Source organism: Coregonus clupeaformis, chromosome 5 (assembly GCF_020615455.1).
Source record: "Coregonus clupeaformis isolate EN_2021a chromosome 5, ASM2061545v1, whole genome shotgun sequence".
NCBI lineage: Eukaryota > Metazoa > Chordata > Actinopteri > Salmoniformes > Salmonidae > Coregonus > Coregonus clupeaformis.
The window spans coordinates 35698989-35718328 of NC_059196.1; the positions used below are offsets into that span (position 1 = coordinate 35698989).

At 42.3% G+C, this 19340-nt stretch overlaps 1 protein-coding gene across 1 annotated transcript in view; it reads right to left on the minus strand.

Annotated features, from left to right (window-relative positions):
* Positions 1 to 2020: 2020 nt before the first annotated feature.
* The window catches only part of LOC121566966 (adhesive plaque matrix protein-like), a 29384-nt gene continuing 12064 nt past the window's right edge, over positions 2021 to 19340 (minus strand). Inside the window, exons 2-3 of the mRNA XM_045214769.1 lie at positions 4033 to 4092; positions 2021 to 2533 (exon numbers count right to left, since the gene is read on the minus strand). Of these exons, the coding sequence (XP_045070704.1) occupies positions 2300 to 2533; positions 4033 to 4092 (294 nt within the window). The 3' untranslated portion in view covers positions 2021 to 2299. The remainder of the gene's footprint in view (positions 2534 to 4032; positions 4093 to 19340) is intronic.

The window sequence follows — 19340 nt, forward strand, 5'->3', positions numbered from 1 at the left end:
ATGTGGAACCTAAAAACATCTGATTCTGAAAGCTCTCATTTTATCCTACTACATCATGTCTGCCCACAACCAATTGGGAAGAAAGTCGTTGGCCTAAATTTGAGAAAACTGACTGAAAACATTTTGCACATTAAGTTGCCTACATGAACAAGTTTTTAAACTTATGTGGCCCAGTCCCTCTAATACAACCACTATATATCTACAGTGAGGGAAAAAAGTATTTGATCCCCTGCTGATTTTGTACGTTTGCCCACTGACAAAGACATGATTAGTCTATAATTTTAATGGTAGGTTTATTTGAACAGTGAGAGACAGAATAACAACAACAAAAATCCAGAAAAATGCATGTCAAAGATGTTATAAATTGATTTGCATTTTAATGAGGGAAATAAGTATTTGACCCCTCTGCAAAACATGACTTAGTATTTGGTGGCAAAACCCTTGTTGGCAATCACAGAGGTCAGACGTTTCTTGTAGGTTAATAGGTTCCCTTGCAAGCACATCTCAGGAGGATTTTGTCCCAATCTCTCGCAGATCTTCTCCAAGTCATTAAGGTTTCGAGCCTGACGCTTGGCAACTCGAACCTTCAGCTCCTCCACAGATTTTCTGTGGGATTAGGTCTGGAGACTCGCAGGCCACTCCAGGACCTTAATGTGCTTCTTCTTGAGCCACTCCTTTGTTTCCTTGGCCGTGTGTTTTGGGTCATTGTCATGCTGGAATACCCATCCACTACCCATTTTCAATGCCCTGGCTGAGGGAAGGAGGTTCTCACCAAGATTTGACGGTACATGGCCCCGCCCATCGCCCCTTTGATGCGGTGAAGTTGTCCTGTCCCTTTAGCAGATAAACACCCCAAGCATAATGTTTCCAACTCCATGTTTGACGGTGGGGATGGTGTTCTTGGGGCCATAGGCAGCATTCCTCCTCCTCCAAACACGGCGAGTTGAGTTGATGGCAAAGAGCTCGATTTTGGTCTCATCTGATCACAACACTTTCACCCAGTTCCTCCTCTGAATCATTCAGATGTTCATTGGCAAACTTCAGACGGGCCTGTATATGTGCTTTCTTGAGCAGGGGGACCTTTGCGGGTTGCAGGATTTCAGTCCTTCACGGCGTAGTGTGTTACCAATTGTTTTCTTGGTGACTATGGTCCCAGTCTTGAGATCATTGACAAGATCCTCCGTGTAGTTCTGGGCTGATTCCTCACCGTTCTCATGATCATTGCATCTCCATGAGGTGAGATCTTGCATGGAGCCCCCAGGCCGAGGAAGATTGACAGTTATTTTGTGTTTCTTCCATTTGCGAATAATCGCACAAGTATTGTCACCTTCTCACTAAGCTGCTTGGCGATGGTCTTGTAGCCCATTCCAGCCTTGGGTAGGTCTACAATCTTGTCCCTGACATCTTTGGAGAGCTCTTTGGTCTTGGCCATGGTGGAGAGAGTTTGGAATCTGATTGGAGTGATTGCTTCTGTGGACAGGTGTCACTTTTATCCAGGTAACAACTGAGATTAGGAGGACTCCCTTTCAGAGTGTGACTCCTAATCTCAGCTCGTTACCTGTATAAAAGACACCTGGGAGCCAGAAATCATTCTGATTGAGAGGGTCAAATACTTATTTCCTCATTAAAATGCAAATCAATTTATAACATTTTTTGGACATCGCTTTTTTCTGGATTTTCTCCGGGTTTTTCTTTGTTATTCTGTCTCTCACTGTTCAAATAAACCTACCATTAAAATTATAGACTGATCATGTCTTTGTCAGTGGGCAAACGTACAAAATCAGCAGGGGATCAAATACTTTTTTCCCTCACTGTATAGTTTACCCCCAGTCCCTGTAATACAACCACAATCCACTATGTATCTCTAGTTTACCCCCAGTCCATCTAGTACAACCACTATATCTATCTAGTTTACCCCCAGTTCCTTTAGTACAACATTTAACAATTAAGTAATTTAGCAGACGCTCTTATCCAGAGCGACTTACAAATACAACCACTATACATCTCTAGTTTACCCCCAGTCCCTCTAGTACAACCACTATATGTCTCTAGTTTACCCCCAGTCCTGTCTTGTCTTGTCCTGTCTTGTCTTGTCCTGTGTAGAGTACACTGAAGCAGAGTCTGGCAAGAGGGGAGGCTCCATTGAACCATTCTTTTAGCTGTAAACTGAAGCCCCAGACACTATGTTCCAATAGTGCACTGCTTTCGACCAGGGCCTACAGGGCTGTTCCTGGCTCTTAATAACAGCATTATTACACAGGTATAGAGAGTTAACATACATAAGGTGCTATTATTAAACTTACTTGAGGAAGTATCTTTGTCCAGAGGGGGTCTTGGCCATCTCCCAGCCCGGGGGCAGGGGCATGTCCTCCGGGATCTCATAAGACGACTGTCGGAGGTGTGATGGGGGGGCACCAGCAGGGACCATGCCTAACAGGGGAGATACTGCCCCTAGCTGCAGGGAGGCCGGGGACGAGTGGGCGCGCACGTGGTGGGGGGCGATGGCACCAGCCGTACCTGCGTCTGTGCTGGCCTGGGAGGAAGAGAGAGGAGGGTGGAGGAGAGAGGAGAAGATGGAGGAGGAGAGAGGAGGAGAGGGAAGATGAGGAGGAGAGGGGAGAAGAGGAGGAGAGGGGGAATGAAGAGGAGGAGGAGGAGGGAGGAGAGGAGGAGGAGCAGTAGGAGAGGAGGAGGAGTAGGAGAGGAGGAGGATGAGGGAGAGAGGGGGGGAGTAGGAAGAGAGTAGGAGATGGGAGTAGGAGAGGGGAGTAGGAGAGGAGAGTCAGGGAAGTGATTCACTCTAACAATGGCACATGACCAGTAATGTACACCAGATTACTGATGGAAAGTTTGTATACAAAACACCTCATTAAATGTTGTTCAATCATGTTCCTCACTATTCACTTCAAAGTAATTAAATCAATTCATTATAGTCACGTTCTATAACGAGTTGAGTAGCTCAGCTGGTAGAGCACTGCGCTTGTAACGCCAAGGTAGTGGGTTCGATCCCCGGGACCACCCATACACAAAAAAATGTATGCACGCATGACTGTAAGTCGCTTTGGATAAAAGCGTCTGCTAAATGGCATATTATTATTATTATTATTAAAAAAGAAATAAAGTGGTTGTTGTTCCATGCAATAAGAACAAACTTTCTGTTCATAAACTTGAATAAACCAAACATTGTGATAATAAATTGGCCTAGTATCACTGCTCGGCTTCTAAAGACGGGAGGAGAGGAGAAGAGGGCTGCTGCAGCAGCCTGCTAAAGTGGAACAGGGAATCAGGGACAACAACTCTGGAAGTCCCGAAAGCGCATACTCCGACACGTCTATGCCACCGTGAAACCGCGCATGCGCACTGTTGGCTCAACTCACTCATTAAAGATCATAAACTGAAAGGGAAAACATTGTAAATAGGCTACGAGTGATCCCACCACATGATTTCGTAAGCTTTTTACTAACATTAAAGGGCATGCATTGTTTAACTAAACCGGCAGGTTTTACTCCTGCACAAACGGACCTGTTGCAAGCATAGGGCCTAGGCTGCAGTCCATTTTTCGATCACAGACATTTTCTTTTCATTTACAAACATCAAACGTAACAACTTTTTTATCAATCTTAAAACGAATATTATGTTAATCTTGGTGTATTAATTAAATAATAATTTTCGGCAATGCAATACACTACATTATATGAAGCCTACATAAGATATATCTGCAACTTGAAACTATTGGAATAACTTACAAAATTAACTATAGTAATAGCACGTAGTACTAGTCATATGCGTAACACTTAAAAAAGTTATTCAACAACTCCTCAAAAAATTAACCTTCTCAAGCTGATTCATCTTGATTTAGGTAACAGCAGATAACTTCTAATTTAATATAATTAACGTTTTTGGGACACTCCTGACTAGGAACATGCGTGGGTAAAAGTAAAACAACTGAACGGATTTCTCTCTTTATAGTTGCTGAAGTGTCTGGGGGCTTTGTAGCTGGGTTGTGCGTGAGGGTGGTCTCTCTCGTCTTACTTGTCTGGAGTGGGATTTTGGCTCTGGCGGTTTGAAGAAGGAATCGGAAGCTTCCTCATCCTCATAGGGACGGAGGGGGACGATGGTATTTTTTCGGGTTCATAACAGCGTTGAAAAGGGCCTCCAGGTCAGTCTCGGAGTCGCCACGGACGTGGATGATCTGGTGGCCGGCTGGGGGGTTGTGTTGGCTCGGATCCATGTTTATTCCAAAAACAATCCAAAAAGTATTTGCCAGAGAAAAAAATATGTATAAAAAGATTAAACTCAAAGAGCCCAAAATCAATCCAGAGTTTTTCGGAGAGCGAAACTCGAAACCTCGATCATCGAAAGTTAGTCAAAGTGAGTCCAAAAGTAAATTTGGTAAAGTTATCCCAACAGCTATCTATCGTAATCTCCAGAAACTGTACACTTCTTTTTGATGTTTCGGAAGGACACACTGTGCAATACAACAACGCGCATATCTACCGAACTGTATCTGTAACTTTTCCACAAAAAAAACACAAAGAAAAAGTTGAAAACGTTTACCTGGCTAAACTCAAATTACTGCACAGATTTACCATCGAAAGTTTTCCGATTTTTCCATCGAAAAACGAGTGACAGCGCACATTGCAAATCACTGCCTTCTCACTGTTGTAAAGTTGAGTCTGACTTGGTTCTAAACTTCGGGCAGGACATCAAACTCTGACTCATGTGATCTGAGCCCAGAACGGGCGGGGCTTTAAAGAGACGGAGAGAACTTTCTCCACAGGCAAATTAAATTAAAACCCTGCTACCGTTCTTTATGTTTTAGACAAATCTGGAGTGTTTTGGTGTGGATAAAGTTGTTATTTTAATTATACTGAACAAAAATATAAATGCAACATGCAACAATTTCAAAGATTTTACTGAGATACAGTTCATATAAGGAAATCAGTAAATTGAAATAAATTCATTAGGACCTAATCTATAGATTTCACATGACTGGGAATACAGATAATAATAATATAATAATATGCCATTTAGCAGACGTTTTTATCCAAAGCGACTTACAGTCATGCGTGCATACATTATTTATTTTTTTGTGTATGGGTGGTCCCGGGGATCAAACCCACTACCTTGGCGTTACAAGCGCCGTGCTCTACCAGCTGAGCTATGGCGCTAGTCACAAATACCTTTTTAAAAAGGTAGGGGCGTGGGTCAGAAAACCAGTCAGTCTCTGGTGTGAACACCATTTTCCTCATGCAGAGCGTAACATCTCCTTCGCATAGAGTTGATCAGGCTGTTGATTGTGGCCTGTGGAATATTGTCCCACTCCTCTTCAATGGCTGTGCAAAGTTGCTGGATACTGGCGGGAACTGGAACACGCTGTCCTACGCGTCGATCCAGAGCATCCCAAACATGCTCAATGGGTGACATGTCTGGTGAGTATGCAGAACTGGGACATTTTCAGCTTCAAGGAATTGTGTACAGATCCTTGTGACATGGGGCCGTGCATTATCATGCTGAAACATGAGGTGATGGTGGCGGATGAATGGCACGACAATGGGCCTCAGGATCTTGTCACGGTATCTCTGTGCATTCAAATTGCCATCGATAAAATACAATTGTGTTTGTTGTCCGTAGCTTATGCCAGCCCATACCATAACCCCACTGCCACCATGGGGCGCTCTGTTCACAACGATGACTTCAGCAAACCACTCGCCCACACGACGCCATACACGTGGTCTGCGGTTGTGAGGCCGTTTGGGAATACTGCCAAATTCTCTAAAACGATGTTGGAGGTGGCTTATGGTAGATAAATTAACATTCCTGCAGTCAGCATGCCAATTGCACGCTCCCTCAAAACTTGAGACATCTGTGGCATTGTGTTGTGTGACAAAACTGCACATTTTACAGTGGTCTTTTATTGTCCCCAGCACAAGGTGCACCTGTGTAATGATCATGCTGTTTAATCAGCCTCTTGATATGCCACCTGTCAGGTGGATGGATTCTCTTGGCAAAGGCGAAAGGCTCACTAACAGGGATGTAAACAAATTTGTGCAAATAATTTGAGAGAAATAAGCTTTCTGAGCGTATGGAACATTTCTGTGATCTTTTATTTCAGCTCATGAAACATAGGACCAACACTTTACATGTTGCGTTTATATTTTTGCTCAGTGTATTATAGCAAGTTATTTGTCATTTAGAAACACTTATATCATGCTAGTAAGTTATTTATAAACTATAGTTGTCATGTTCTAACTTTGCTTTGTTGTCAAAACATCTCTAACATTAGATTAAACTCAACAGTCTTTACTCTGCCTGCTGTTCCCCCTATGGTCATCCCCCCACACCCTCAACAGTCTTTACTCTGCCTGCTGTTCCCCCTATCGTCGTCCCCCCCCCCACCTCCTCAACAGTCTTTACTCTGCCTGCTGTTCCCCCTATCGTCCCCCCCCCCACCTACTCAACAGTCTTTACTCTGCCTGCTCATCCCCCCCCACCTCCTCAACAGTCTTTACTCTGCTGCTGTTCCCCCCTATCGTCATCACCCCTCAACAGTCTTTACTCTGCCTGCTGTTCCCCCTATGGTCATCCCCCCACCTCCTCAACAGTCTTTACTCTGCCTGCTGTTCCCCCTATGGTCATCCCCCCCCCCCTCCAACAGTTTTTACTCTGCCTGCTGTTCCCCTATGGTCACCCCCCACCTCCTCAACAGTCTTTACTCTGCCTGCTGTTCCCCCATCGTCCCCCCACCTCTTCAACAGTCTTTACTCTGCCTGCTGTTCCCCCTATCGCCCCCCATGTCCTCAAACAGTCTTTACTCTGCCTGCTGTTCCCCTATCGTCCCCCCCATGTCCTCAACAGTCTTTACTCTGCCTGCTGTTCCCCCTATGGTCATCCCCCACACCCTCAACAGTCTTTACTCTGCCTGCTGTTCCCCCTATCGTCCCCCCCCCCACCTCCTCAACAGTCTTTACTCTGCCTGCTGTTCCCCTATCGCCCCCCCACCTCCTCAACAGTCTTTACTCTGCCTGCTGTTCCCCCTATCGTCATCACCCCCTCAACAGTCTTTACTCTGCCTGCTGTTCCCCCTATGGTCATCCCCCCCACCCCTCAACAGTTTTTACTCTGCCTGTGTTCCCTATGGTCACCCCCCCACCTCCTCAACAGTCTTTACTCTGCCTGCTGTTCCCCCTATGGTCATCCCCTCCACCCCTCAACAGTTTTTCACTCTGCCTGCTGTTCCCCCTATGGTCACCCCCCCATGTCCTCAACAGTCTTTACTCTGCCTGCTGTTCCCCCTATCGTCCCCCCACCTCCAACAGTCTTTACTCTGCCTGCTGTTCCCCTATCGCCCCCCATGTCCTCGACAGTCTTTACTCTGCCTGCTGTTCCCCCTATCACCCCCCCCCCCATGTCCTCAACAGTCTTTACTCTGCCTGCTGTTCCCCTATCACCCCCATGTCCTCAACAGTCTTTACTCTGCCTGCTGTTCCCCTATCACCCCCATGTCCTCAAGCAGTCTTTACTCTGCCTGCTGTTCCCCATGGTCATCCCCCCATGTCCTCAACAGTCTTTACTCTGCCTGCTCTTCCCCCTATGGTCATCCCCCCCACCTCCTCAACAGTCTTTACTCTGCCTGCTGTTCCCCCTATGGTCATCCCCCCCACACCCTCAACAGTCTTTACTCTGCCTGCTGTTCCCCTATCATCATCACCCCCTCAACAGTCTTTACTCTGCCTGCTGTTCCCCCTATCGTCCCCCACCTCCTCAACAGTCTTTACTCTGCCTGCTGTTCCCCCTATCGTCATCCCCCCACCCCCTCAACAGTCTTTACTCTGCCTGCTGTTCCCACTATCGTCCCCCCCCCCATGTCCTCAACAGTCTTTACTCTTTCTCCACCCCAATGGTCATGTATGTATTCATCACTGCTACGGTTCTGATATATAGTGCTCTTTCTATTTCTATTGTGGGTTTTTATTACCATTGTCATTATTTTATTTCACTAGTCCTGTAATCACACCTGGAACCCTGTGCATGTGACTATTAAAACTCTGAATCTGAATCTGACAATGTAGGATGGATATTCTCTTTATACACCATTTCCCAAGAAGAAACAAGAACAATGGGACAATTGATAATGAGCAGCTAATAACATTCGCAAATAAATTTAATCTCGTCACATCAAATAATCACAAACCGCACTTGAAGTTGTCTAGTCAGTCATTATAAATAACAAAACATCTCTCTCTCTCTCTCTCTCTCTCTCTCTCTCTCTCTCTCTCTCTATATATATACAGTGATGCTAGAAAAAGTAGTCCCATGCAGTTCCCATAATTGTTATGCAAATGTCCTCCATGCTTCATTGAGAAATCATTTTGTCAAGACCCAGTCTCTTTGGACATAGACCCTGTTTCCCTAAACCCCTATTAATGCTCTGCAGGCACTGTAAAGAACTGTTGAATGGGAGAGAGTAGTCACTATGTCTGTCTGTCTCTGCTATTTATTAATTTATTCACACAGACAGATAATATCTAAAAGTTGGCAGTGCTTTATCTAACTAACTTAAACAGTGTTAGTGTAACTCTGTAAGTTCCAGAACATTTGATTTATCTTTTTTAAGAGGTAGGAAACATGCAATAATACCACCTTTATAACATGTTTACAACACAACACTAGCTATTATTTTGTTTGTTTATTACAAAAATATTTTGTTAGTTTATTACTACTATTTTGTTCCATGAATCTTCAGAAGTTGTGACGGATTTTCGAGAGCAGCTGTATTAAATAGAGGTAGAGATGTATAGTAGCAGTATATATACTGCCCTGACTCTTCATATATATACTGCCCTGACTCTTCATATATATACTGCCCTGACTCTTCATATATATACTGCCCTGACTCTTCATATATATACTGCCCTGACTCTTCATATATATTACTGCCCTGACTCTTCATATATAGACTGCCCTGACTCTTCATATATATACTGCCCTGACTCTTCATATATAGACTGCCCTGACTCTTCATATATATACTGCCCTGACTCTTCATATATAGACTGCCCTGACTCTTCATATATATACTGCCCTGACTCTTCATATATAGACTGCCCTGACTCTTCATATATATACTGCCCTGACTCTTCATATATATACTGCCCTGACTCTTCATATATATACTGCCCTGACTCTTCATATATAGACTGCCCTGACTCTTCATATATATACTGCCCTGACTCTTCATATATATACTGCCCTGACTCTTCATATATATACTGCCCTGACTCTTCATATATATACTGCCCTGACTCTTCATATATATACTGCCCTGACTCTTCATATATATACTGCCCTGACTCTTCATATATAGACTGCCCTGACTCTTCATATATATACTGCCCTGACTCTTCATATATATACTGCCCTGACTCTTCATATATATACTGCCCTGACTCTTCATATATAGACTGCCCTGACTCTTCATATATATACTGCCCTGACTCTTCATATATAGACTGCCCTGACTCTTCATATATATACTGCCCTGACTCTTCATATATATACGCCCTGACTCTTCATATATAGACTGCCCTGACTCTTCATATATAGACTGCCCTGACTCTTCATATATAGACTGCCCTGGACTCTTCATATATACTGCCCTGACTCTTCATATATATACTGCCCTGACTCTTCATATATATACTGCCCTGACTCTTCATATATAGACTGCCCTGACTCTTCATATATATACTGCCCTGACTCTTCATATAAGACTGCCCTGACTCTTCATATATACTGCCCTGACTCTTCATATATATACTGCCCTGACTCTTCATATATATACTGCCCTGACTCTTCATATATATACTGCCCTGACTCTTCATATATACTGCCCTGACTCTTCATATAGACGCCCTGACTCTTCATATATATACTGCCCTGACTTTCATATATATACTGCCCTGACTCTTCATATATAACTGCCCTGACTCTTCATAGCCTCTATAGACTGCCCTGACTCTTCATATATATACTGCCCTGACTCTTCATATATAGACTGCCCTGACTCTTCATATATCTGCCCTGACTCTTCATATATATACTGCCCTGACTCTTCATATAGACTGCCCCTGACTCTTCATATATATACTGCCCTGACTCTTCATATAACTGCCCTGACTCTTCATATATATACTGCCCTGACTCTTCATATATATACTGCCCTGACTCTTCATATATACTGCCCTGACTCTTCATATATAGACTGCCCTGACTCTTCATATATATACTGCCCTGACTCTTCATATATACTGCCCTGACTCTTCATATATACTGCCCTGACTCTTCATATATGACTGCCCTGACTCTTCATATATAGACTGCTCTGGACTCTTCATATATATACTGCCCTGACTCTTCATATATATACTGCCCTGACTCTTCATATATAGACTGCCCTGACTCTTCATATATAGACTGCCCTGACTCTTCATATATATACTGCCCTGACTCTTCATATAGACTGCCCTGACTCTTCATATATACTGCCCTGACTCTTCATATATATACTGCCCTGACTCTTCATATATATACTGCCCTGACTCTTCATATATATACTGCCCTGACTCTTCATATATAGACTGCCCTGACTCTTCATATAGACTGCCCTGACTCTTCATATATAGACTGCCCTGACTCTTCATATATAACTGCCCTGACTCTTCATATATACTGCCCTGACTCTTCATATATAGACTGCCCTGACTCTTCATATATATACTGCCCTGACTCTTCATATATATACTGCCCTGACTCTTCATATATATACTGCCCTGACTCTTCATATAGCTGCCCTGACTCTTCATATATATACTGCCCTGACTCTTCATATATATACTGCCCTGACTCTTCATATATAGACTGCCCTGACTCTTCATATATAGACTGCCCTGACTCTTCCATATATAGACTGCCCTGACTCTTCATATATACTGCCCTGACTCTTCATATATACTGCCCTGACTCTTCATATATAGACTGCCCTGACTCTTCATATAGACTGCCCTGACTCTTCATATATAGACTGCCCTGACTCTTCATATATCTGCCCTGACTCTTCATATATAACTGCCCTGACTCTTCATATATAGACTGCCCTGACTCTTCATATATAGACTGCCCTGACTCTTCATATATAGACTGCCCTGACTCTTCATATATAGACTGCCCTGACTCTTCATATATAGACTGCCCTGACTCTTCATATATAGACTGCCCTGACTCTTCATATATAACTGCCCTGACTCTTCATATATATACTGCCCTGACTCTTCATATATAGTGACTAGCCCTGACTCTTCATATATATACTGCCCTGACTCTTCATATATATACTGCCCTGACTCTTCATATATAGACTGCCCTGACTCTTCATATAGACTGCCCTGACTCTTCATATATAGACTGCCCTGACTCTTCATATATACTGCCCTGACTCTTCATATATAGACTGCCCTGACTCTTCATATATAGACTGCCCTGACTCTTCATATATAGACTGCCCTGACTCTTCATATAGACTGCCCTGACTCTTCATATATAGACTGCCTGACTCTTCATATATATACTGCCCTGACTCTTCATATATAGACTGCCCTGACTCTTCATATATAGACTGCCCTGACTCTTCATATATAGACTGCCCTGACTCTTCATAGACTGCCCTGACTCTTCATATAGACTGCCCTGACTCTTCATATATAGACTGCCCTGACTCTTCATATAGACTGCCCTGACTCTTCATATATAGACTGCCCTGACTCTTCATATATAGACTGCCCTGACTCTTCATATATAGACTGCCCTGACTCTTCATATATAGACTGCCCTGACTCTTCATATATAGACTGCCCTGACTCTTCATATATATACTGTCCCCTGACTCTTCATATATAGACTGCCCTGACTCTTCATATAGACTGCCCTGACTCTTCATATATAGACTGCCCTGACTCTTCATATATAGACTGCCCTGACTCTTCATATATGACTGCCCTGACTCTTCATATAGACTGCCCTGACTCTTCATATATAGACTGCCCTGACTCTTCATATATAGACTGCCCTGACTCTTCATATATAGACTGCCCTGACTCTTCATATATAGACTGCCCTGACTCTTCATATATAGACTGCCCTGACTCTTCATATATAGACTGCCCTGACTCTTCATATAGACTGCCCTGACTCTTCATATATAGACTGCCCTGACTCTTCATATATAGACTGCCCTGACTCTTCATATATAGACTGCCCTGACTCTTCATATATAGACTGCCTGACTCTTCATATATAGACTGCCCTGACTCTTCATATATAGACTGCCCTGACTCTTCATATATAGACTGCCCTGACTCTTCATATATAGACTGCCCTGACTCTTCATATAGACTGCCCTGACTCTTCATATATAGACTGCCCTGACTCTTCATATATAGACTGCCCTGACTCTTCATATATAGACTGCCCTGACTCTTCATATATAGACTGCCCATGACTCTTCATATATAGACTGCCCTGACTCTTCATATATAGACTGCCCTGACTCTTCATATATGACTGCCCTGACTCTTCATATATAGACTGCCCTGACTCTTCATATAGACTGCCCTGACTCTTCATATATAGACTGCCCTGACTCTTCATATATAGACTGCCCTGACTCTTCATATATAGACTGCCCTGACTCTTCATATATAGACTGCCCTGACTCTTCATATATAGACTGCCCTGACTCTTCATATATAGACTGCCCTGACTCTTCATATATAGACTGCCCTGACTCTTCATATATAGACTGCCCTGACTCTTCATATATAGACTGCCCTGACTCTTCATATATAGACTGCCCTGACTCTTCATATATAGACTGCCCTGACTCTTCATATATAGACTGCCCTGACTCTTCATATATAGACTGCCCTGACTCTTCATATATAGACTGCCCTGACTCTTCATATAGACTGCCCTGACTCTTCATATATAGACTGCCCTGACTCTTCATATATAGACTGCCCTGACTCTTCATATATAGACTGCCCTGACTCTTCATATATGACTGCCCTGACTCTTCATATATAGACTGCCCTGACTCTTCATATATAGACTGCCCTGACTCTTCATATATAGACTGCCCTGACTCTTCATATATAGACTGCCCTGACTCTTCATATATAGACTGCCCTGACTCTTCATATATAGACTGCCCTGACTCTTCATATATAGACTGCCCTGACTCTTCATATATAGACTGCCCTGACTCTTCATATATAGACTGCCCTGACTCTTCATATATAGACTGCCCTGACTCTTCATATATAGACTGCCCTGACTCTTCATATATAGACTGCCCTGACTCTTCATATATAGACTGCCCTGACTCTTCATATATAGACTGCCCTGACTCTTCATATATAGACTGCCCTGACTCTTCATATATAGACTGCCCTGACTCTTCATATATAGACTGCCCTGACTCTTCATATATAGACTGCCCTGACTCTTCATATATAGACTGCCCTGACTCTTCATATAGACTGCCCTGACTCTTCATATATAGACTGCCCTGACTCTTCATATATAGACTGCCCTGACTCTTCATATATAGACTGCCCTGACTCTTCATATATAGACTGCCCTGACTCTTCATATATAGACTGCCCTGACTCTTCATATATGACTGCCCCTGACTCTTCATATTAGACTGCCCTGACTCTTCATATATAGACTGCCCTGACTCTTCATATATAAGACTGCCCTGACTCTTCATATATAGACTGCCCTGACTCTTCATATATAGACTGCCCTGACTCTTCATATATAGACTGCCCTGACTCTTCATATATAGACTGCCCTGACTCTTCATATATAGACTGCCCTGACTCTTCATATATAGACTGCCCTGACTCTTCATATATAGACTGCCCTGACTCTTCTAATATTAGACTGCCCTGACTCTTCATATATAGACTGCCCATGACTCTTCATATATAGACTGCCCTGACTCTTCATATATATACTGCCCTGACTCTTCATATATAGACTGCCCTGACTCTAATATCATATATGACTGCCCTGACTCTTCATATATAGACTGCCCTGACTCTTCATAAATAGACTGCCCTGACTCTTCATATATAGACTGCCCTGACTCTTCATATATAGACTGCCCTTACTCTTCATATATAGACTGCCCTGACTTTTCATATATAGACTGCTGATGACTCTTCATATATATACTGTTGATGTCGCATAGACTGTTGATGACTCTTCATATATAGACTGTTGATGACTCTTCATATATAGACTGCTGATGACTCTTCATATATAGACTGTTGATGACTCATAGACTGTTGATGACTCTTCATATATATACTGCCCTGACTCTTCATATATAACTGTTGATGACTCATAGACTGCCATGACTCTTCATATATAGACTGTTGTGACTCATAGACTGTTGATGACTCTTCATATATATACTGCCCTGACTCTTCATATATAGACTGCCCTGACTCTTCATATATAGACTGCCCTGACTCTTCATATATAGACTGCCCTGACTCTTCATATATAGACTGCCTTGATGACTCTTCATATATAGACTGCCCTGACTCTTCATATACTGACTGCCCTGACTCTTCATATATAGACTGCCCTGACTCTTCATATATAGACTGCCCTGACTCTTCATATAGACTGCCCTGACTCTTCATATAGACTGCCCTGACTCTTCATATATAGACTGCCCTGACTCTTCATATATAGACTGCCCTGACTCTTCATATATAGACTGCCCTGACTCTTCATATATAGACTGCCCTGACTCTTCATATATAGACTGCCCTGAATCTTCATATATATACTGCCCTGACTCTTCATATATAGACTGCCCTGACTCTTCATATATAGACTGCCCTGACTCTTCATATATAGACTGCCCTGACTCTTCATATATAGACTGCCCTGACTCTTCATATATAGACTGCCCTGACTCTTCATATATAGACTGCCCTGACTCTTCATATATAGACTGTTGATGACTCTTCATATATAGACTGCCCTGACTCTTCATATATAGACTGTTGATGACTCTTCATATATAGACTGCCCTGACTCTTCATATATATATTGCCCTGACTCTTCATATATAGACTGCCCTGACTCTTCATATATAGACTGCCTGGACTCTTCATATATATACTGCCCTGACTCTTCATATATAGACTGCCCTGACTCTTCATATATAGACTGTTGATGACTCTTCATATATAGACTGCCCTGACTCTTCATATATATACTGCCCTGACTCTTCATATATTGACTGCCCTGACTCTATATATATATACTGCCCTGACTCTTCATATATAGACTGCCCTGACTCTTCATAAATAGACTGCCCTGACTCTTCATATATAGACTGCCCTGACTCTTCATATATAGACTGCCCTTACTCTTCATATATAGACTGCCCTGACTTTTCATATATGACTGTTGATGACTCTTCATATATATACTGTTGATGTCGCATAGACTGTTGATGACTCTTCATATATAGACTGTTGATGACTCTTCATATATAGACTGTTGATGACTCTTCATATATAGACTGTTGATGACTCATAGACTGTTGATGACTCTTCATATATATACTGCCCTGACTCTTCATATATATACTGTTGATGACTCTAGACTGTTGATGACTCTTCATATATAGACTGTTGATGACTCATAGACTGTTGATGACTCTTCATATATATAACTGCCCTGACTCTTCATATATAGACTGTCTATGACTCATAGACTGCTGATATTCATATATAGACTGTTGACCCGACTGTTGATGACTCTTCATATATAGACTGTTGATGACTTCCTAGACTGCTGATGACTCTTCATATATAGACTGTTGATGACTCATAGACTGTTGATGACTCTTCATATATAGACTGTTGATGACTAATAGACTGTTGATGACTCTTCATATATAGACTTTTGATGACTCTTCATATATATACTGCCCTGACTCTTCATATGTAGACTGTTGATGACTTATAGACTGTTGATGACTCTTCATATATAGACCTTTGACCTGACTCTTCATATATATACTGCCCTGACTCTTCATATATATACTGCCCTGACTCTTCATATATATACTGCCCTGACTCTTCATATATATACTGCCCTGACTCTTCATATATACACTGCCCTGACTCTTCATATATATACTGCCCTGACTCTTCATATATATACTGCCCTGACTCTTCAGATATAGACTGCCCTGACTCTTCATATATAGACTGCCCTGACTCTTCATATATAGACTGCCCTGACTCTATATATATATATACTGCCCTGACTCTTCATATATATACTGCCCTGACTCTTCATATATAGACTGCCCTGACTCTTCATATATAGACTACCCTGACTCTTCATATATAGACTGCCCTGACTCTTCATATATAGACTGCCCTGACTCTTCATATATAGACTGCCCTGACTCTTCATATATAGACTGCCCTGACTCTTCATATATAGACTGCCCTGACTCTTCATATATAGACTGCCCTGACTCTTCATATATAGACTGCCCTGACTCTTCATATATAGACTGCCCTGACTCTTCATATATAGACTGCCCTGACTCTTCATATATAGACTGCCCTGACTCTTCATATATAGACTGCCCTGACTCTTCATATATAGACTGCCCTGACTCTTCATATATAGACTGCCCTGACTCTTCATATATAGACTGCCCTGACTCTTCATATATAGACTGCCCTGACTCTTCATATATAGACTGCCCTGACTCTTCATATATAGACTGCCCTGACTCTTCATATATAGACTGCCCTGACTCTTCATATATAGACTGCCCTGACTCTTCATATATAGACTGCCCTGACTCTTCATATATAGACTGCCCTGACTCTTCATATATAGACTGCCCTGACTCTTCATATATAGACTGCCCTGACTCTTCATATATAGACTGCCCTGACTCTTCATATATAGACTGCCCTGACTCTTCATATATAGACTGCCCTGACTCTTCATATATAGACTGCCCTGACTCTTCATATATAGACTGCCCTGACTCTTCATATATGACTGCCCTGACTCTTCATATATAGACTGCCCTGACTCTTCATATATAGACTGCCCTGACTCTTCATATATAGACTGCCCTGACTCTTCATAATATAGACTGCCCTGACTCTTCATATATAGACTGCCCTGACTCTTCATATATAGACTGCCCTGACTCTTCATATAGACTGCCCTGACTCTTCATATATAGACTGCCCTGACTCTTCATATATAGACTGCCCTGACTCTCTCATATATAGACTGCCCTGACTCTTCATATATAGACTGCCCTGACTCTTCATATATAAGACTGCCCTGACTCTTCATATATAGACTGCCCTGACTCTTCATATATAGACTGCCCTGACTCTTCATATATAGACTGCCCTGACTCTTCATATATAGACTGCCCTGACTCTTCATATATAGACTGCCCTGACTCTTCATATATATACTGCCCTGACTCTTCATATATAGACTGCCCTGACTCTTCATATATAGACTGTTGATGACTCTTCATATATATACTGCCCTGACTCTTCATATATAGACTGCCCTGACTCTTCATATATAGACTGCCCTGACTCTTCATATATAGACTGCCCTGACTCTTCATATATAGACTGCCCTGACTCTTCATATATAGACTGCCCTGACTCTTCATATATAGACTGCCCTGACTCTTCATATATAGACTGCCCTGACTCTTCATATATAGACTGCCCTGACTCTTCATATATAGACTGCCCTGACTCTTCATATATAGACTGCCCTGACTCTTCATATATAGACTGCCCTGACTCTTCATATATAGACTGCCCTGACTCTTCATATATAGACTGCCCTGACTCTTCATATATAGACTGCCCTGACTCTTCATATATAGACTGCCCTGACTCTTCATATATAGACTGCCCTGACTCTTCATATATAGACTGCCCTGACTCTTCATATATGACTGCCCTGACTCTTCATATATAGACTGCCCTGACTCTTCATATATAGACTGCCCTGACTCTTCATATATAGACTGCCCTGACTCTTCATATATAGACTGCCCTGACTCTTCATATATAGACTGCCCTGACTCTTCATATATAGACTGCCCTGACTCTTCATATATAGACTGCCCTGACTCTTCATATATAGACTGCCCTGACTCTTCATATATAGACTGCCCTGACTCTTCATATATAGACTGCCCTGACTCTTCATATATAGACTGCCCTGACTCTTCATATATAGACTGTTGATGACTCTTCATATATAGACTGCCCTGACTCTTCATATATAGACTGCCCTGACTCTTCATATAGACTGCCCTGACTCTTCATATATAGACTGCCCTGACTCTTCATATATAGACTGCCCTGACTCTTCATATATAGACTGCCCTGACTCTTCATATATAGACTGCCCTGACTCTTCATATATAGACTGCCCTGACTCTTCATATATAGACTGTTGATGACTCTTCATATATAGACTGCCCTGACTCTTCATATATAGACTGCCCTGACTCTTCATATATAGACTGCCCTGACTCTTCATATATAGACTGCCCTGACTCTTCATATATAGACTGCCCTGACTCTTCATATATAGACTGCCCTGACTCTTCATATATAGACTGCCCTGACTCTTCATATATAGACTGCCCTGACTCTTCATATATAGACTGCCCTGACTCTTCATATATAGACTGCCCTGACTCTTCATATATAGACTGCCCTGACTCTTCATATATATACTGCCCTGACTCTTCATATATAGACTGCCCTGACTCTTCATATATAGACTGCCCTGACTCTTCATATATAGACTGCCCTGACTCTTCATATATAGACTGCCCTGACTCTTCATATATAGACTGCCCTGACTCTTCATATATAGACTGCCCTGACTCTTCATATATAGACTGTTGATGACTCTTCATATATAGACTGCCCTGACTCTTCATATATAGACTGTTGATGACTCTTCATATATAGACTGCCCTGACTCTTCATATATTGCCCTGACTCTTCATATATAGACTGCCCTGACTCTTCATATATAGACTGCCTGGACTCTTCATATATATACTGCCCTGACTCTTCATATATAGACTGCCCTGACTCTTCATATATAGACTGTTGATGACTCTTCATATATAGACTGCCCTGACTCTTCATATATATACT